The sequence below is a fragment of the Oreochromis niloticus genome, unplaced genomic scaffold (assembly GCF_001858045.2).
Source record: "Oreochromis niloticus isolate F11D_XX unplaced genomic scaffold, O_niloticus_UMD_NMBU tig00001072_pilon, whole genome shotgun sequence".
In the NCBI taxonomy this organism is placed as follows: Eukaryota; Metazoa; Chordata; class Actinopteri; order Cichliformes; family Cichlidae; genus Oreochromis; species Oreochromis niloticus.
In genome coordinates this window covers 81,635-100,945 of record NW_020327298.1, presented here as the reverse complement: position 1 = coordinate 100,945, position 19,311 = coordinate 81,635, and the positions used below count along the sequence as shown (strand labels likewise).

The following is a 19,311-nucleotide window of genomic DNA, read 5'->3' as shown; positions in this document are numbered from 1 at the left end:
GGCGGGCGCAAATAGTGTTTTATATCGAACTTTAACAAAGGTTTGGTGAAGCACAAAAGCTTTCCACACATCTGGACTCAACGTTGTTGACAGGGCACAATTTATGTATTATTTATTCCTGGCCTATCCACTCTGCTGCTGTACCAGTGTGAATATCTCAACTTTGGGACCAGAAAAGCCTTGACAGCAGTTCAAACTGGGTGGAGAGCACCCCATTTTCATTGAAATGAACAGCCTGTTTCGTACAAATTTGCTTTACTTTGCAGGAATTCATCATTTTATTCAACACATGACATCACAGCATGCATTATGACTCATGTTTTATTGATTTATCAACCTTATTACTGACCAGTAGGATTTAATATGTGAGGTCCCTTAGCATGGAGTTTTCTGGGGCAGTCTCTAAATGTGCTTTTTCTCCATCCACCTTAGCAACCTTATTCTAAATGTTTAATGAATGAAATGGTAAATGTTAAGGGCTGCTGTATCAACAGTTTGATATTGTCAGAGCTCCTGGGTCGTTGAACCAGAGTTTTCAGTTTGTTTCATGTTCAGCTTATTCTCCATCGGTTTTCATTTCCTGTTTTCTGTGCCAGCATTTTGCCTGGGGGTATTGTGTTCCAGTTACTGCCATGTGTCATTAGTCAGATTAAGTTCAGCTGTTCACTCACCGGTCTCCAATCTCTGATCATTCAGCCTGTGAATTTAAGTCCTCAGTTTCCTTCAGTCCTGGTCTTCTCATCGTTGTCGTTATCATAGGCTACGTTCACACTGCAGGTCTTAATGTTCAATTCCGATTTTTTGATCAAATCCGATTTTTTTGTCTGCTTGTTCACACTACACATAAAATGCGACATCAAACGCTCTCCAGTGTGAACGCTCAAAGCGGCCCGCATGCGCAAAAGAAGATGTCACACACAACTCGCTCTGTTTAGACCCAGAGCAAACAATATTGTTTGACTGATGGCCCTTAATATAAAGACTTCGGACTTTATGTTTCCAGGTTTTTGCTTTAAGTTATTTTGTTATTTACATAATAATGTAAATAACCTAATAATGATCCTTTTTGCTGTTTTAGAGGAGCGGTGCTTCAAAGGATAGTTGCAGATTTCTGTCAGAATCTGCAGAAAATACAGTAAAAATAAAATGTTCACATTTCTCCAACGTTGTCTTCCCAACAGTTTCACCGGATGGTAGGAAATCGTTCGCGATGTCCTATCGGGCGCTTCTCCGGCGCTGATAATTGGCGTCTGTCTTGTGTCAGTGACGTAAAAGACGGATTTAATGCGACTTGACCGTTCACACAGCAGTCGCTTTCTAAAACATCGGATACGTATCGGATTCAGTACCACATACGAAAGTGACCCAGATCGGATTTGAAAATATCGGATTTGTGCCGTTCACACTGTCATACCAAGATCGGATACGGGTCGCATAGGGGCGAAAAAATCGGATTTGATGCGCTTTCGCCTGCAGTGTGAACGTAGCCATAGTCTATCAGCCCTGTGTGCTTTCTGTTCAGTCAGCCATCTCATGTTCTGCTCATCCCTGCTATCATAATAAACAACAGCCTTCACCTACCACTGAGTCCTGCGATTGGGTCCTCTTTTCTCCGCATCCACACTGTGAGCCCCAGACAGATCTTTTGATGCCTGTTAACCTTTAAAGCACTAAGATGCTCAAATCTTCAAAGAGCCATTTAACTGAGTTCACCCTGCGTATTAAAGAGCTGTGATGTGTGAAAGTCTTCCACAAGAAATGAGTGTTAGCACCTTGAAATGGCACCAATGGACAGGAATGAATCAAATATTCAGTGTGACATTATTTAGAAAACAAAGTGCAGAGTCCTGCCCCGATACCAGTGCTAAACTTCAGGTGGAGTCCCTCCTCCTTCCAGGAAGCGACACTGTTTGTCTGTGTTTAGTGTCCAGGTGTGGAGTGGAGCTTGTTGTTGGTGTCTTTGTGTAAAGAAACTGTAAGTTTGCTTTGTTTCCTCCTTTAATAGTTTGTCTTCAGGAACTTTACTGTTTGTTCAGCTCGTGTTTCTTTACACAACAAACTGTGTGTGTTTGTATTTCCGGTCTCTCCATTAAAGTCAGTGTGTAATGTTTTCCTGGCTAACATCAGCTGTGTGCAGCTTAGTTCAGCACAAATCTGCCGCTCCGTAGTTCACGGTAACGGACTCACAGCTGGACCAACGAGGCCGAGTGTGTCCGCCATTTCCTGTTACTGTGTGTGACAGAGTCCAGGAAACAGACTAAACAAAGAGAATATGGGCTGAACTCACTCGGAGAGACTCTGAGTTCCAAGGCGTTATATTAACATTATTTGGTATAGATGTCTCTTCGATACATATTCTGCATTTTGTCGTCTGATTAAAAATACTGCATCACAAACTGTTCTGCTCTGCTGAAAAACTAGGTAAAATAAAATTATTGATGAAATATCCTTAGTTTTTTTTTCTTTGGCTTAAAAGTAAAAAAAGAATACTTGGGTTACTGGCTTTGATAGATATATTTATTTATACTTTGGATGTCTCCATGACTGACAGCCACTCCTTTCAAAAGTTTCTGTTTTTATTATGAAAACTGTACTGATTTTCATTAATCTAGCCTCTGAAATACTGTATGCCCTAAATACAATAAAAAATTAATAAAGAAATAAAACCACGACTGAAACTTACTGAAACGAAACCAAAGAGAATATTTTTTTATACCTAAACTAAAACGAGCAAACCCTAAAAAGTAACTGAAACCAAACTGAATTAAAAAAAAAAAAAAAAAAAAAAAAATACAAAGCTGTAATTCCTCCGCTGTCTGCATATTTTATTTTATTTTTGGGAGGAAAAGTAAAGTCGCCAGTCGTCTTCCTGTGCAGTCTCCAAAATCATGATTGCATGTCACTGGAAACAAATGAGAACAGACATACTGAATGATGACTGGTGGACTGCACAGAGCTGTAAGTGGACTGGAATAGGAAAGTGATGGTTGAGTTCAGGGAGAGCTTGAAAAAAAACCATTAAAAAAACAAATAAATAAAAGGCACAGAGAGGCTGCAGTGACACTTTCCATAATGTTAAACATTCGGTTTCACTTCAGCTCTTTGTGCGTCAAAACTGCAGGATTCAGCAACACAATCAGTACTGGGCCAAAAACCAGTTTTACCACATACTTTTACATTCACTGCCTCCATCTGAAACCACACTGTAAACATGCTGTCTCTACTGAGCTGTAAATTCAGCTTTAGTCAGAATGGATTAGAACGATAATATTAAAACTGCATGTCTGCTAATCACTCAGATCAGCCACAATGTTAATTAAACATTCCCACCCTCAAAGTCTTTATGTTCACAGAAGCAGGAGATGGAGGGAGGGCAGGGACTCACAGGGGAAATTGTAAAGTAGCCTTGATTCATCACGTCGGCCTCTGCTTAAAAATCCTGCGTCACAAAATGTTGGCTCTCCTCCAACAGTGTTCACACTAAAACAAAGACGAAGCTTGTTAAATAGTTTAAACTTACATCTGTCTCTTGATAACAAATCTTGATCTGTGAAAGAATTTTTGTTATTTTCTTGATAAGAATAGTATTTTGAAAATGTTGCTTTTAATATATATATATATATACACACACACAAACTCGCCTAGCTTGGGAGTCACCGCACCTAGTGCTCCGATTACCACGGGGACCACCGTTACCTTCACCCTCCACATCCTCTCGAGCTCTTCTCTGAGCCCTTGGTATTTCTCCAGCTTCTTGTGTTCCTTCTTCCTGATATTGCTGTCATTCGGAACCGCTACATCGATCACTACAGCCGTCTTCTTCTGTTTGTCTACCACCACTATGTCCGGTTGGTTAGCCACCACCATTTTGTCCGTCTGCATCTGGAAGTCCCACAGGATCTTAGCTCGGTCATTCTCCATCACCCTTGGGGTCATCTCCCATTTTGACCTCGGGACTTCCAGGTTATACTCGGCACAGACGTTCCTGTACACTATGCCGGCCACTTGGTTATGGCGTTCCATGTATGCCTTGCCTGCTAGCATCTTGCACCCTGCTGTTATGTGCTGGATTGTCTCTGGGGCATCTTTACACAGCCTGCACCTGGGGTCTTGCCTGGTGTGATAGACCCCAGCCTCTATGGATCTTGTACTCAGAGCTTGTTCTTGTGCTGCCATGATTAGTGCCTCTGTGCTGTCTTTCAGTCCAGCTTTGTCCAGCCACTGGTAGGATTTCTGGATATCAGCCACCTCCTCTATCTGCCGGTGGTACATACCGTGCAGGGGCCTGTCCTTCCATGATGGTTCCTCACCTTCCTCCTCTTTCTTGGGTTTCTACTGCCTGAGGTATTCACTGAGCACGCTGTCAGTTGGGGTCATCTTCGTGATGTATTCGTGGATGTTCGTTGTCTCATCCTGGACTGTGGTGCTGACACTCACCAGTCCCCGGCCTCCTTACTTCCGCTTAGCGTACAGCCTCAGGGTGCTGGACTTGGGGTGAAACCCTCCATGCATGGTCAGGAGCTTTCTTGTCTTGATGTCAGTGGCTTCTATCTCCTCCTTTGGCCAGCCTATTACCCCAGCAGGGTACCTGATCACGGGCAGGACGTAGGTGTTGATGGCCCGGATCTTGTTCATACTGTTCAGCTGACTCCTCAGGACTTGCCTGACCCTCTGCAGGTACTTGGTGGTTGCAGCTTTCCTAGCGGCTTCTTTGTGGTTCCCATTCGCCTGCGGGACTACGGAAAGGAGCAGTTATCAGCCACCTCCTGTACATGGATGACATCAAGTTGTATGCCAAGTGTGAACGAGACATCGATTCACTGATCCACACTACCAGGCTATACAGCAATGACACTGGAATGTCGTTCGGACTGAAGAAGTGTACGGGGATCCCTTAAAATGTGGCTTTTTTTTTTCTTTTCATGCAATAAACACTGCACAGTTATGCACTTTAGAAAAACTCAGTTACAGTCGAATGCATTAAGCTCTTATATGATACTGATAATTATGAATTTGGAGAAAGAAGCAGACAAATTTCAGTTCATTATGTTAATAACATGAGCCCACTCAGAGAAACAACACGTTGAAACACATTGAAACAAGAAAAGTTTAAACCTGACATCATAAAGTTAAACATTCTGAGAATCTTCCCACCTGTTCTGCTTCAGGTGGAGTCCCGCCTCATTCTAGGAAGCAGCTCACCCGTGTGCCGGTGTTTAGTGTCCAGGTGTGGAGTGGAGCTTGTTGTTGGTGTGTGTGAAGAAACTGTAAGTTTACTATGTTTCCTCATTTAACAGTTTGTCTTTAGGAACTTTAGGAGGAAAATGTGAGACTTTTTTTATTTATGTAAAATAAAATACATCTGAAGTATGATCTATTTAGAGTGTGTTAGTGTTTTTACAATGCTTCAGAAAGATTAGGTGTGCTGCAAACTGAAACTATGCTGCTGCAGTTACTGGTTTCTCTAGTTTGAACTTTCATGGAAGAACGTTTCCTTGGCTGAAAACACCCAACACAAAAAAATACCATGGTGTGAGACAAAGGAAAGAGCTTCTTCTGTTCTGCTTTCTTGGGTTCCCCTCAACAAGTAACTCACTTTTTATTCTCAGTTCTTCTGCATTTAAAATCTACACGTTATTCCTCATTTTCACATACGAGTTTGTGAACTCTGAAGGTTGTGACTGTTTTGCTTTGCTGTTTAAAATCCCAGGACCAGAAACATATGAAGCTCAGCTCTGAGATTCAAAACCAGATTGTGTATGTTAGTTTTCATCTGAAAGCTTAAATCAGATTTAACACAAGTTAACTGAAATAACAGTTTAGAGTTTGTTCACGCAGATATCAACATCAAACACACAAAAATCCAAAATCTGCTGCAGATTTTAAATTGTGTTCTCCATGTCAGAGAACCACTGAACATGTTCTTGTGTTAGAATCTGTAGCATCCATTCGACAAGCACTGAGTTAGTTCACCAACTGGTTTCAAAGGAATAACGGGAATATTTCCCAAACATCTTGCTGGGATCTTTGTTCTGTGTTAGTTTTTAATATTTCTGCTCTTAAAATGTACTGATGTCATGAAAAAAAGGATTTCCAATAACAAAAGAGAAAATCTGTGTCTTTGGTTTTTTGGTCTTTTTTTTTGTTTCTTTTGCAATTCATGGGCTAAATGAAAGCATAGAAAGTTTATTTTTAACTTATAAATTATATAACTTATAAGTTATTCCTGTAGTCCAAAAATAAAAATAAAAGTCAGGAGTGAGTTTAAGAGGTTCCTTTGTATATTCTTAATGTCACCATTTATCTGAGTTAAAAAGAAAAGTCAAGCATTTTTTCTGTTTAAAACAACCTCAGTGACCAAAGTCCTCACAGTCTAAAAAAATATGTCCGTACATTAACAATAAATATATTGTTAATGTAATTATATGATAAACTCATAAAGCTCAATTAAGGATTAATAAGAAAAGTTGGTTCATAGACCTCAGGGCTCTGAGGTCTATAAATGTAATATAACTGATAGTGTAACTTATTATGTAACGTACTGCATTACTTTAAAGAAAAGTAAAGTGTAATAAATCACTATTCTTGAGTCTGTGAAGGTTCTCAGTCATCCAGGTCATCGTAGTCAAAGGAGTTTGCAAAGAAAAGCGTCTGGACTTCTTTGAGTTGCTTGAAGACGTTTCAACTCTCATCCGAGAAGCTTCTTCAGTTCTAAGCTCAAATGGTGGAGAGTCCCAGATTTAAACCCAGTGGGAGTCCCCCCCCCCCAAAGAGGGACAACGGACCCCCTGATGATCCTCTACCTAATCACATGCGCCAAGGTGTGAAAGTGGGTGTGGGACCTAATCAGCCAGGGTTTTGGGTGAGCTCATTGTGAAACCTGGCCCCACCCTATCATGTGATTTCCTGAGGTCAGATGGCCCAGGATGTGAGTGGGCGTTAAGGCGTCTGGGGAGGGAACTCAAAACTGGATTATAGATGGCAGACAGTTGGTGTCGTAAACCACCGCCTCTGTTCAAAGATGGTCGCTCACAGTGGACATAGATGGCCTCTTTCACTCCTCTTTCAAACCATCTGTCCTCTCTGTCCAATATGTGAACATTGGCATCCTCGAAAGAGTGACCTTTGACCTTTAGATGCAGATGGACTGCTGAGTCTTGTCCTGTGGAGGTGGCTCTTCTATGTTGTGCCATGCGCTTGTGAAGTGGCTGTTTGGTCTCTCCAATGTAGAGGTCTGGGCATTCCTCACTGCACTGTACAGCATACACCACGTTGTTCAGTTTGTGTTTAGGAGTTTTGTCTTTCGGGTGAACCAGTTTCTGTCTGAGTGTGTTGCTGGGTCTGAAGTACACTGGGATGTCGTGCTTGGAGAAAACTCTCCTGAGTTTCTCTGATACACCGGCTACATAGGGGATGACAACGTTGTTGCGTCTGTCTTTCTTATCCTCCCTCGCTGGTGTCTGATCTTCTTTTCTGTGCCTCTTTGCTGACTTTATGAACGCCCAGTTTGGATAACCACATGTTTTGAGTGCTTCCTTTACATGTGTGTGTTCTGTCCGGTGGTGTAGAAAAACTCATTTGTTGCTAAACAAACAATCACACTGGCCTTTCAAATGATTTGTCACGAGTTTGAGTGACCTCTCAAAAAATGTTTGCTTTCATGATCAGTGTGAGTCTTGCATCTAGTCTTTGGCTTATTTTCTGTTTTTACTTTAAAGGTTGTTTTTTCTCACATACTTTGTGTTGTATTTGTTTTTACCTAATCACGCACAGGTCACATGCATGTGACTACTGACTTGTTGTAAAGATCCTCATTGTGTTCCCCTTCTGTTCCTGAGGAGGAGAAATCATGTGACATACAGTGAAAAATCCAAATGACAGTTATCAAATGGACCCACTGACCCTGATTCACTCAATTCCTCCAGCTAAAAATATCCTTGTATTTATAGGTTAAGCATGGCCATGTACACAGATTACATTGGAAGAGACATCCAGGGTAAAAAAGTAAGTCTCCATATAATTATCATTTCTATTAACTGAAACTTTGCCCTCAGCGCTTTGCAGTTAATATTAAATTAAGAGTAATTAGTGGCCTTTTCTAACTGACTGCATTAAAAAAAAAAAAATGTTTGTTAAAGGGATCTGATGACTTTTCTGTTTCAGATTTACCCTGTGACTGAATACTCTAAGTCACAACGCATCGCCCTACTGATCAATATTATAAGGTTTTATGATCCAAAATCAAACCGACACGGAGCTGAGCATGATACAAAAGCCATGCTCAATCTGTTCAATTATCTGGGATATGACGTGTTACAATATCAGGACCTGACTGCACAGATAGTTTATACAGACTGAGTAGTATTTCACTTCCAGTTAGCTAAATTTTTTCAAAATGAGTAAAAGATCTAATTTATATTCGGCTTTTCTGTTTACAGGAGATTGATCAAGCTCTAATACATTTCTCCAAGCATCCAAAGCTCTTTCACACAGACAGTGTGTTTGTGGTTCTCATGTCTCATGGAGGCACTGGAACTATCTGTGGCTCTGACCTGAAGGACTTTAAAATTGATACAATTTATGAGCGTTTAAACACAAAGAACTGTCCTGCACTGATGAATAAACCAAAGGTCATCATCATTCAGGCCTGCAGAGGAGGTGATTCTCATCTAGCCTGACATGAAATTAGAAAAATATGAACTCTTGAAATGTTCCAGTAAAATTGGAGAATCATACTTTTTTGTAGCTTCCTTAAATTTTACCATGTAATGTGATCTTACGCCTACTATTTTCTGTGGAAGAAACTAATGTTTTACTAGATGTGATGTACAATTCACATAATGCAGTTTTTAATGCTTTTAGTATGACTAAAGAGCACCTGAAGATGAAGAGACAAAGTTTATTTGGACATATCTTGTTTGTTTTAGGAAATGAGGGAGTAGTGAAGGTATCTGGAAGTAGACAATCAATGGCCACAGAATATATCCGATCGCCATCAAAAAACGTTCCCAAACGTAGTACAGTATACGTTGAAAAGGACTTCATTGGTTTTCATTCCAGCACTCCTTGTAAGTTATCCAGCTTCTTGTAACTATTCATTAATAATAACAAACACCATTACCAAATACAAAATGTATGTTTCTGTTTGCATGCAGACACCTATTCATATAGAATCCGAAAATATGGTTCTGATTTTATTCATTACATTTGTGATGAGATCTTTGCTCATTGTCATAAGGATCATATTGAAGATCTGTTCAAAAAGGTAAGTTTGCCAACATATAAGTCTTGTCAAAGTTTTAATTGCCTTGAATTGTTTCTGGAAATAGTGGAACAAATGTCTCCATCGTTGTATGAATACATATTTTCTGTAATGTGGGCTCAAAGGTCATGCAACGCTTTGAAGACGACCCCTCTGAATATATGCAGATGCCGACCAAAGAGAGAGACACTTTGACAAAAGACTTCTACCTGCTTCCAGGTAAGTCTCACAGATTCAGTGAATACTAAATTAATGTTGATGTGATGTGGTTTTAATTTATTGAATTCAATTTTATTTATATAGCTCAAGGCACTTAATAATGTCAGGAAAAAAAATACAGAGAGAATCCCAATAATCAGACAATCCATATGAGCAAGCACTTTTTTTCCTTTTAACAGGAAAAAAACCTAATACAGAAACAGGCACAGGAACGGGTCACCATCTGCCATGACCGGTTGGGTGTCAGGAGAGGGGAAAAGACGATGTAGAAGAGAGCCAAATAAAAACCAATTATTAAATATAAAGAGGTGTATAAAGACGGTATGTGTAAATACTTGAGAGAAGAAGAAATGCTTAATTCCCCCCATGATTCAGGATCACCTGATCAAGCCCTAGCCATAAGCTTTGTCAAAAAGGAAAGTCTAGAACCTTGAAAATCTTTAAAGTAGACAGGGTCCACAGAAAGCTTAAGGCTCTGCCTCTCATTCTCCTATTTGTTTATGTCAATCGGATTTCTTCTTCATACACAAACATGTATTATGGGGTTCAGTGCTAGGACCAATTCTGTACACGCTTCCCTTAGGCAGTATCATCAGAAGGCATAGCATACATTTTCACTGCTATGCAGGTAACACACACCAATTACTTAAACTGCAGGAATGTCTTAAAGACATAAAGACCTGGATGACCGCTAATGTTCTGCTTCTTAATTCAAATAAATCTGAGGTTATTGTACTCTGTGCTGTAAATCTTAGAAATATGGTATCTAACCAGATTCTTTCTCTCAGTGGCATTACCTTGGCCTCCAGAAACACTGTGAGAAATCTTGAAGCAATTTTTTACCAGGCTATGCCTTCAGTGTGCATATTAAACAAATATTTACATCCGTTTTTAGGCCCCTCTTCTGCATCTCTATATTTAGGGTTGTGTCCTTAAGGTCACCCTTAGTCTTCTCTTAGACATGTTGTGAAAGGTCTAGGCTGCTGGTGTCTTCCCATGATACACTGAGCGTTTCTTCTTCTCACTTATTGGACACCACCATGTTTATATACCACTATGCATTTAGTTTTCAGTTATTATTAACCCGTGGCTCTTTTCTGCAGCATTTCTCTTCTCGTTGCGGCAGATGGCTGCCACTAAGCCTGATTTTTTTTTTTTTATCAGTGGATTCTTCTTTTTAAAAGGGAGTTTTTCCTTCCCACTGATGCCAAAGTGTTTGCTCATATCCAGTCATCTGATTATTGTGTCTTATCCAAATTACTGTAAGAATTAATATACAATAATGTGCCTTGAGACAACTGTTGTTGTTATTCGGTATTATATAAATAAAATTGAATTGTACCGCAAATAGAGCCAAGTGAGAGCACCACCTGAGACCACTCACTGGTGGTTTGATTCTGAAATGGATTTGTACTGTATAATAGTTTGGATGCTCCAATAGTGAAGGGATCTATGAAACTACATGGAATGTTTAGAATGCAACAAGATGACTGACTCATGTTAGTAATATGTAGTCATAATGGTGAGAAAAATGAGAAGCTCACATCCAAGTGTTTCTAGCCTCTGTCATGTTCCCTGGACACTCTTAGAAACCATCATTTTGAAATACTGAAAAGAACAGAGGGTATTCTTTCTTTTTTGGTGTAAATTCAGGCTTTTAAAACTTGGTGGCTTTTTTACACAGCTAATTTAGGACAGACAACTTTATATTGCTAATCAAAGCCTAGTAAAAGTTTAAAAGACAAATTCTGACTCAAGTTGCAGTTGCAGGAATTAACCACCTGTCCCCTGGAGAGGAGCATCCATGCGTGAGACTGAAAAATCCCAGGTATGAAAAGACGAGGAATAGTTGGAAACATTTTATTTTTCCTTAACTCAGCCTATTTGTTTATTCGTGTATTTTGGCATCACACATTCTGCACTGAACATAAACCTACTATGGTCAAAAAATAAAATAAAATAAAGAACACTTTTTAGTCAGACTTCAGCATTAAATCAATTAAATTTATGGGATAAGGATCTGGTCAGCTAAGTATAGTGGTATGCCAAAGTTTCGGCACCCCTGATAATTTCCATGATTTTTCTTTATAAATCATTGGCTGTTCAGATCAGTAATTTCATATAAATGTATCATATAGCAGATGAACACATTGCTATTCGAGAAGTGAAATGAGGTTTATAGGATTTACAGAAAGTGTGCAGAAAGTTACTTCAACAAAATTGGGCATAAATTTGGGCACCCCAACAGAAAAATTACTTCAATATTTAGTAGATCCTCCTTTTGCAGAAATAACAGCCTCTAAATGCTTCCTATAGCTTCCAATGAGAGTCTGAATTCTGGTTGAAGGTATTTTGGACCATTGTTCTTTACAAAACATTTCCAGTTCAGTCAGGTTTGATGATTTCTGAACATGGACAGCCCGCTTTAAGTCACACCATAGATTAGAGGCTACCAGAATTGGTAGGTCTACCGCTGACAACATATGCTTTTTCACAGATTAAATTTCAATCACAATTCAATCTAATTGAATCAAATTGTATTTATATAGTGCCAAATCAAAACAACAATTGCCTTAAAGCGCACTCTACAGTGACACAAAGAAAACAGAGAAAACCACTTAATAAGAAGAAACCTCTGTCAGAACCAGTCTCAGGAAGGAGTGGCCATCTGTAATGGCCAGCTGGGCTGAGAGCAGGAAGACAGGAAAACAGACATGCTGTGGAAGAGCCAGAGATTAATAATAAGTATGAATCAATGCAGAGAGGTCTTTTAACCAAAACGTAAGCCTGCAACGTGACAGCAAAGTGCTCTAAAGGGTTATATGTTACTATAAAGTCATTAAGATAAGATGGGGCCTTATTACTCCCCCCAAAACCCCATCCAATTAGAGACTGTGTCAGCTCCCAAAAGGAGAAAAAATGAACTAAAAACCATCAGAAAACAATATAAACATAAAAAATCACAAAGAAAGAACAATACAGTATCCACATCTGCACCAAACAGTAAAACAGTGAAATGTGGATTATTAAACGTTAAACGTGTATCTCTTCCAAGTCTCTGTTAGTACTCTAAGTACCTGGAAAGAAAAGTGTCTGGACTTCTTTAAATTGCTTGAAGACGTTTCACCTCTCATCCGAGAAGCTTCTTCAGTTCTAAAGTCAAATGGCCGAGAGTCCCAGATTTAATCCTAGTGGGAGTATCCCCCCAAAAAGGGACAAAAGGACCCCCTGATGATCCTCTACCTAATGACATGAGCCAAGGTGTGAAAACGGGTGTGGGTCACAATCAGCCAGGGTTTCGGGGGAGCTCATGGTGAAACCTGGCCCCACCTTATCAGGCGTCTGGGAAGGGAACTCAAAACTGGATTATACATAGTACATGACTTAATAATTAATAATTTTACCTCCTCACTACACATGACACTGGATACAGTAGCTTCTGTGAAAAATAGAGCCTCAAATGAGAATTACATGACTCCCTGTTATAATTCTTAAACACGTAGCCTAAAGCAGATAACTCGAAAGCTGGAGAGGAAATGGCGTATCCCAAATTTAGCAGATCATCATTTAGTCTAGATAAATAGTTTGTTGCTTTAAAAGAAAGCCCTCTGTAAAGCCAGAGGTTTCTCTTCAGCACTAGTGATGGGATTTCCGGGTCTTTTTAGAGAATCGGCTCGGCTCACTAAATAGAGCCGAGCCCTGAGACAAAGCATGTACAAACTCCAAAACACATTTCTAGCGTTAACTGAGCTTCCAAAACAGAGCTACCTAGATCACTTAAATTACCCAATTGAAAGCATATGTGTATTGTTTGTGTATTTATACACAAGCCCTTATATATATTCAAATAATTCAAAAAAATGTTCATTTACCTCTTACTACCACACACCAAATCTGGTCGTTGGTACTTCCTGGCTTGTGTAGCCACTAGGTAACAAAAGCTCAACACTACCCCCTAGCATCCTGGAGCACTTCTGTTGTCTTTTGTACATGTTTTGGAGTTTTTACGTGTTTTGGTGTTTGTATGTGCTACTTTCAGTACCATAGATATTCATTTAGTCTTTTTCACCAATTGATCTTTCTGAGTTAACTTCAGTAATTACTTCCTCTAAACCATCAACGTGTCTTTTAGACCCCATTCCTACAAAACTGCCTAGTTAAACCATTACTTAAAAAGCATCTCTAGACCCAGCTGTCTTAGCTAATTATAGGCCAATCTCCAACCTTCCTTTTATATCAAACATCCTTGAAAGAGTAGTTGTCAAACAGCTAACAGATCATCTGCAGAGGAATGGCTTATTTGAAGAGTTTCAGTCAGGTTTCAGAGCTCATCACAGCACAGAAACAGCTTTAGTGAAGGTTACAAATGATCTTCTTATGGCCTCTGACAGTGGACTCATCTCTGTGCTTGTCCTGCTAGACCTCAGTGCTGCGTTCGATACTGTTGATCATAATATCCTATTAGAGCGATTAGAACATGCTGTAGGTATTACAGGTACTGCACTGCAGTGGTTTGTATCATATCTATCTAATAGACTCCAATTTGTACATGTAAATGGAGAGTCCTCTTCACACACTAAGGTCAATTATGGTGTTCCACAGGGTTCAGTGCTAGGACCAATTCTATTTACATTATACATGCTTCCCTTAGGCAGCATCATTAGAAGACATAGCATAGATTTTCACTGCTATGCAGATGACGCCAGTGGTGGGTCAAGTATCCAAAAATTGTACTCAAGTAAGACTATCATTACTTTAAAATATTATTACTCAAGTAAAAGTGAAAAGTAGCCGTCAAAAAAGTTACTCGAGTAAGAGTAAAAAAGTACTTGGTGAAAAGGCTACTCAAGTACTGAGTAAGTAGCGAGTAACTGTTTGAAATGTCCGATTTATTTTATAAATAAATGCTATCAGACAAACAAAAATAAATAAATATACAAATTTTAGTATTTTCAAAAGGAATATATGTAAAAAGATCCACAAAATAAGGCACAATTATAATTTAAAGATTTCAGTTTTTCACAACGTAAAGCTTTTTCAAGCAAAACCCACAGTAAATATATTCGCATTTACAGCAGCCTCAGAGAAAACATTAGAACGAGGCAACTTCAACATAACAGACTACAGCTGATGCGCCAGAATGTCATACTAGGGGTGGTTCTTTTAAATACAAGGAGGAATTAAGTAAATCCGAAACACATGACACAGAGATGCAACAGGTATGATCGGGAAAAGTTTATTCCCAAGGCGTACAGCAGGAATTGAAAAAAACAAAAAACACACACACACACACAACACATCTGTGCTAAAATTCCACAGAAATAGACATTCAAACAAAACTTATTTTGTATACTAAAATACCCTGAAGTATAGACAGTGGATTAACACAATGAAATACGTAAAAATGTAAAAACTACACTTTCATGTTTGAACAATATCACGTTCGTACAATATAATATTTATATTGTACGAATGTGATAATTATGTATATTGTAATAACGTGATATTATATTGTTCAAACATGAAAGGTATATTGTACAAACATTAAAAGTATAACGTAGATCTATTTTTCTTTTGCCCCGGTGGCAGCTCTTCGCTCACGTATCCGAGGCTTTTCAATGTGGCCTCACAAAATTATCACGACTACAACAACCATGAAAAGAGTTGGATGGACATTGCTGCTCAATCACAGCTGCCTGGTCAATGTTTTTCATTAGTAATTTAGCAAAGTTGATGGTGTGTGTGTCTGTGTGAGTGAAAGACAGAGAGGGAGAGCGAGTGACCGATTTTGTATGATAAGCTTCATGTTATGGACGCACAGTTTGAGCACTCAGGTCGCATCAGAGCATCAGGCCGTATAGTGAGAGACCCTGCATCGTGACCTATGAACTTCTAACCCCTGCGATTTAATTGTACAGTTTGAGCAGGAGCGGAATAACGTGACTGAAAAAAAACTCGCACAGTGTTTGCCCAGCTTAATGCAGACTGTTTAAACTAAACAAGCTGCTGTTTCACATAATAAACCCTGTCAGCCGCAGTATTGCCTTCTGTTTTAATAGTTAAAGCAGTAGAGACGAGCTGTTTGCATGTGCGTGGAACTCTAGCGTCATTAACCAGGCTAGCTGTGAGCTTATAGCTCACGCTAGCTAACCAGCGAGCAGTTAACAGAACAGCTGAAGCTGCACAAAACACCCACAAACTTATCTCATTACAAAGTAGCACCGAAAATATGACTCGCAGCTCGACACAGCTGCTGTAACATAAGACTGACATCCAGCTAACCACAGCTAAAAAGATATTTAGAGTAAACTTACTGATTCCTCGGGTTACACGAGTTGAGTTGTTTCACGCTGAAAAGTTGGTTTGTTTTGGCTCTCACTGAAGACACCGACACTGCAGACATAGCTGTTCTTTTGTGCTGCTTTTAAGCGAAACATTCTTTGTGAGGCCAAAGATGTTGGTGTTCATCCTCTTCAGCTCTAGCGTAGACTCTGCCATCATATTTCTTCTTTCCGTGTGTCGCTACTTTGAAATGCTTGGGCCGCTCTGCCCGCCACGGTTTCAAACTGGTCATGTGACTGTATGGCCACGTCTCATTGGTAAAAAAGTTACCGGAAACTCCACTGACGGCATGTTATCTAATGTGTTAAACTATTTTTTTTTTTTTAAAGTAACGAGTCGAATTTTGCAAATGTAGTGGAGTAAAAGTACAGTTTCTTCTTCACAAATGTACTCAAGCAAATGTAAAAAGTATCGTGCAAAAACGTACTTAAAAAGTACATTTTTTTCAAAAACTTACTCAAGTAAATGTAGCTCGCTACTACCCACCTCTGGATGACGCCCAACTTTATCTATCCATGAAGCCAGGTAACACACACCAATTACTTAAACATCAGGAATGTCTCAAATACATAAAGACCTGGATGACCTCTAATTTTCTGCTTCTGTTAGATAAAACCGAGGTTATTGTACTCGGCCCTGAAAATCTTGGAAATATGTTATCTAACCAGATACTGTCACCTCAAAACAGTATCACCCCTGTTCAGAGGGCCCGGTGGCGCCAGTGTCCGGCAGCCTCGCCTCTGTCAGTGCGCCCCAGGGTGGCTGTGGCTACAATGTAGCTGCCATCACCAGTGTGTGAATGTGTGTGTGAATGGGTGAATGACTGGATGTGTAAAGCGCTTTGGGGTCCTTAGGGACTAGAAATGCGCTATATAAATACAGGCCATTTACCATTTACCATTCTTGGATTCCTCAGGCCTCCAGAGACAACACTGGAACTCAGTAGTTTCGTCACAAACTATTATTAACCTTTCACTATTTATTCATCTTCTAGAAGGGAGATGTGCATGGCCTGGCAGTCCCTCTACAGAATCTCAGCCCTTTGCCTGTGCCACACAGTTTTATAAAAGCGACCCCCATTGTGAACCCTATATGATGTGCCATAAAACTAAAACACTGTGTTTGTGCGATCATGTAAGTGCATGTGCTTGTGCGTACCTGTGTGTGTGCATGTGTATATATGTATATATACATATATATGTATGTGTCTCGGACTTCCTGCGGTCATAAAAAGCCCATCTCCCCTCACCCAAACTCCTCTACTACACATAGTTATCAGGTTACAAACACTGAGACCCCCACCCAAGTATCCCTTGGGGAATTCCCATTAAGCTATGGCTTCTCTTTGTTTTACTTTCACAGCCCAAAGGTGTGGGAGGGTCTCCTCACAGTCTACTCCTAACTTTATGACATCTTTAGGCCTTTATTACATCCAGGGCAGTGTCAATGTCCCTACAGTACTCTACATTCTATCTGACACATTTCTAAATCCTAGAGTGTGCTACAAATATCTTTAATACTTACACTTCCATTTACGCAATATCTCTAAAATTAGAAATATCCTGTCTCAGAGAGATGCTAAAAAACTAATTCATGCAATTTTTCTTCTGATTATTATCAGGATGTCCTAAAAACTCCCTGAAAAGCATTCAGGTAATCCAAAAATGCTGCAGCAAGAGTACTGACAGGGACTAGAAAGAGAGAGCACATTTCTCCTATATTGGCTTGCCTTCATTGGCTCCAAATTGTTTATGAAGTGCTGATTGGAAAACGTGATGAATAACTTCAATGATCCTTTCAGGATAAATGGATGAAGTGTATTTGTGAAAATGTTAGACCGTTCCTTTATCAGTGTGTAACAGTGTGTGTATGAGAGCCATGTAATGTCCATGTGTGCATGCTGACTGTGCTGCTCTGACCACTCCTCCTTTCAGGGTCGAGCCTGCTGGAGTCCGATGGTTGAGACCAGATCTGAAGTGTAAGTGTGTTTTTAATGTTACTTATGAAAACAAAGCAGCACACATTCAACCATCTTCAAACTGTCACATCACTCATTCACATCTCTGATGTCAGGAGTCATCAAACTGCCAATCAATGACACTTTGATGGATCAATAACTGCAGCTGGATTGTTTTTGCTCTTTCGATCAGATTCCTGTCAACTCACAATCGACACAAACACAATAAACAAATGGCTCAAACTGTCTGACAACAACAGGAAGGTGACACGTGTGGAGGAGGTTCAGTCATATCCTGATCATCCAGACAGATTTGATGTTTGTCCTCAGCTGCTGAGTAGAAATGGTCTGACTGGTCGCTGTTACTGGGAGGTCGAGTGGAGAGGAAGAGTTTCCATATCAGTGAGTTACAGAAGCATCAGAAGGAGAGGAAACAGTAATGATTGTATGTTTGGATGGAATAATCAGTCCTGGAGTCTGAACTGCTCTGATGATGGCCCTCATTCTATGTGGCACAAAAATACATACACACCCATCTCCTCCTCCTCCTCCTCCTCCTCCTCCTCCTCTGTCTCTAACAGAGCAGCAGTGTATGTGGACTGTCCTGCTGGCACTCTGTCCTTCTACAGAGTCTCTTCTGACTCTCTGATCCACCTCCACACCTTCAACACCACATTCACTCAAACTCTTTATCCTGGGTTTTATTTCTATTCTTATCCTTCTGGTTCCTCAGTGTCCCTGTGCTGAGTGGAGTGTGAGAGGGGATATTTTACTGTTATTTCATTATTGCATCAGAATCATACAACAAGCATTCATGGAAGTTAGTGATATTACATTAAGACTGCATTACAGTGACTGTTATAATCAGGATAACTATAATCTTCTATTCACCGGTGTATATATAATCATATAATCTTTCATTGCAGGTGTAACCTGGATCATCTTTATACATATTGCTGCTTGGTGCTTATTATGGAGTTGTGCTCACGTCAGTAAGGGTTAAAACTACAGTCTGACTGATCTATTGAGGGAAGTGGCTCAGAGCGTAGAAGGCCGCACATGCTTACAAGACACTTACATCATGTTATTTGAGGATCTTTTATTCAGTTATATCTTTTGTTAACCTTTAAGTAGTGTGTATTGGTAATAATTACTCATTAGTTCATTTACTTATCATCATTAATTGTTACTTCATTTGTATTTAGGCTGTCGGCCTTATGTTGCAACTTCTATTACAGGCATTGTCATAATCCCATATTAACATTTTCTATTACAGGTGCAGTGATAATCATTTTCATATACATGCATTGTATTTTTGTGCGTGCCAATGAGGGGGGCTCGATCAACTAGTGGAGGGTCGGAAGCTTTGTCCAGCGCGAGGACCGAACAACCTATTGTGTTAAGGATCTTGAGCTATGGAAGGCACACGCTTACAAAACACAGACACCATGTTATGTATCATTATCCTTTATTCATTTATATTCTTTTTATTCAGCTTTGAGTAGTGGCATTTGATTAGAACATTTATTCA

General features: G+C 39.7%; 1 protein-coding gene across 1 annotated transcript; it reads left to right on the top strand.

Moving 5' to 3' along the window:
- Nucleotides 1-1,943: 1,943 nt before the first annotated feature.
- Nucleotides 1,944-17,791, top strand: LOC106097268 (caspase-12-like; the record flags this gene model as incomplete). The annotated part of the gene is made up of 10 exons (XM_019356026.1): nt 1,944-1,975; nt 5,169-5,267; nt 7,950-8,004; nt 8,164-8,340; nt 8,439-8,658; nt 8,928-9,068; nt 9,156-9,265; nt 9,388-9,481; nt 11,246-11,309; nt 17,758-17,791. Coding segments are annotated over exons 3-10 (888 nt in total), but the record flags the coding sequence as incomplete, so codon positions are not given.
- Between the last annotated feature and the right edge of the window lie 1,520 nt (nt 17,792-19,311).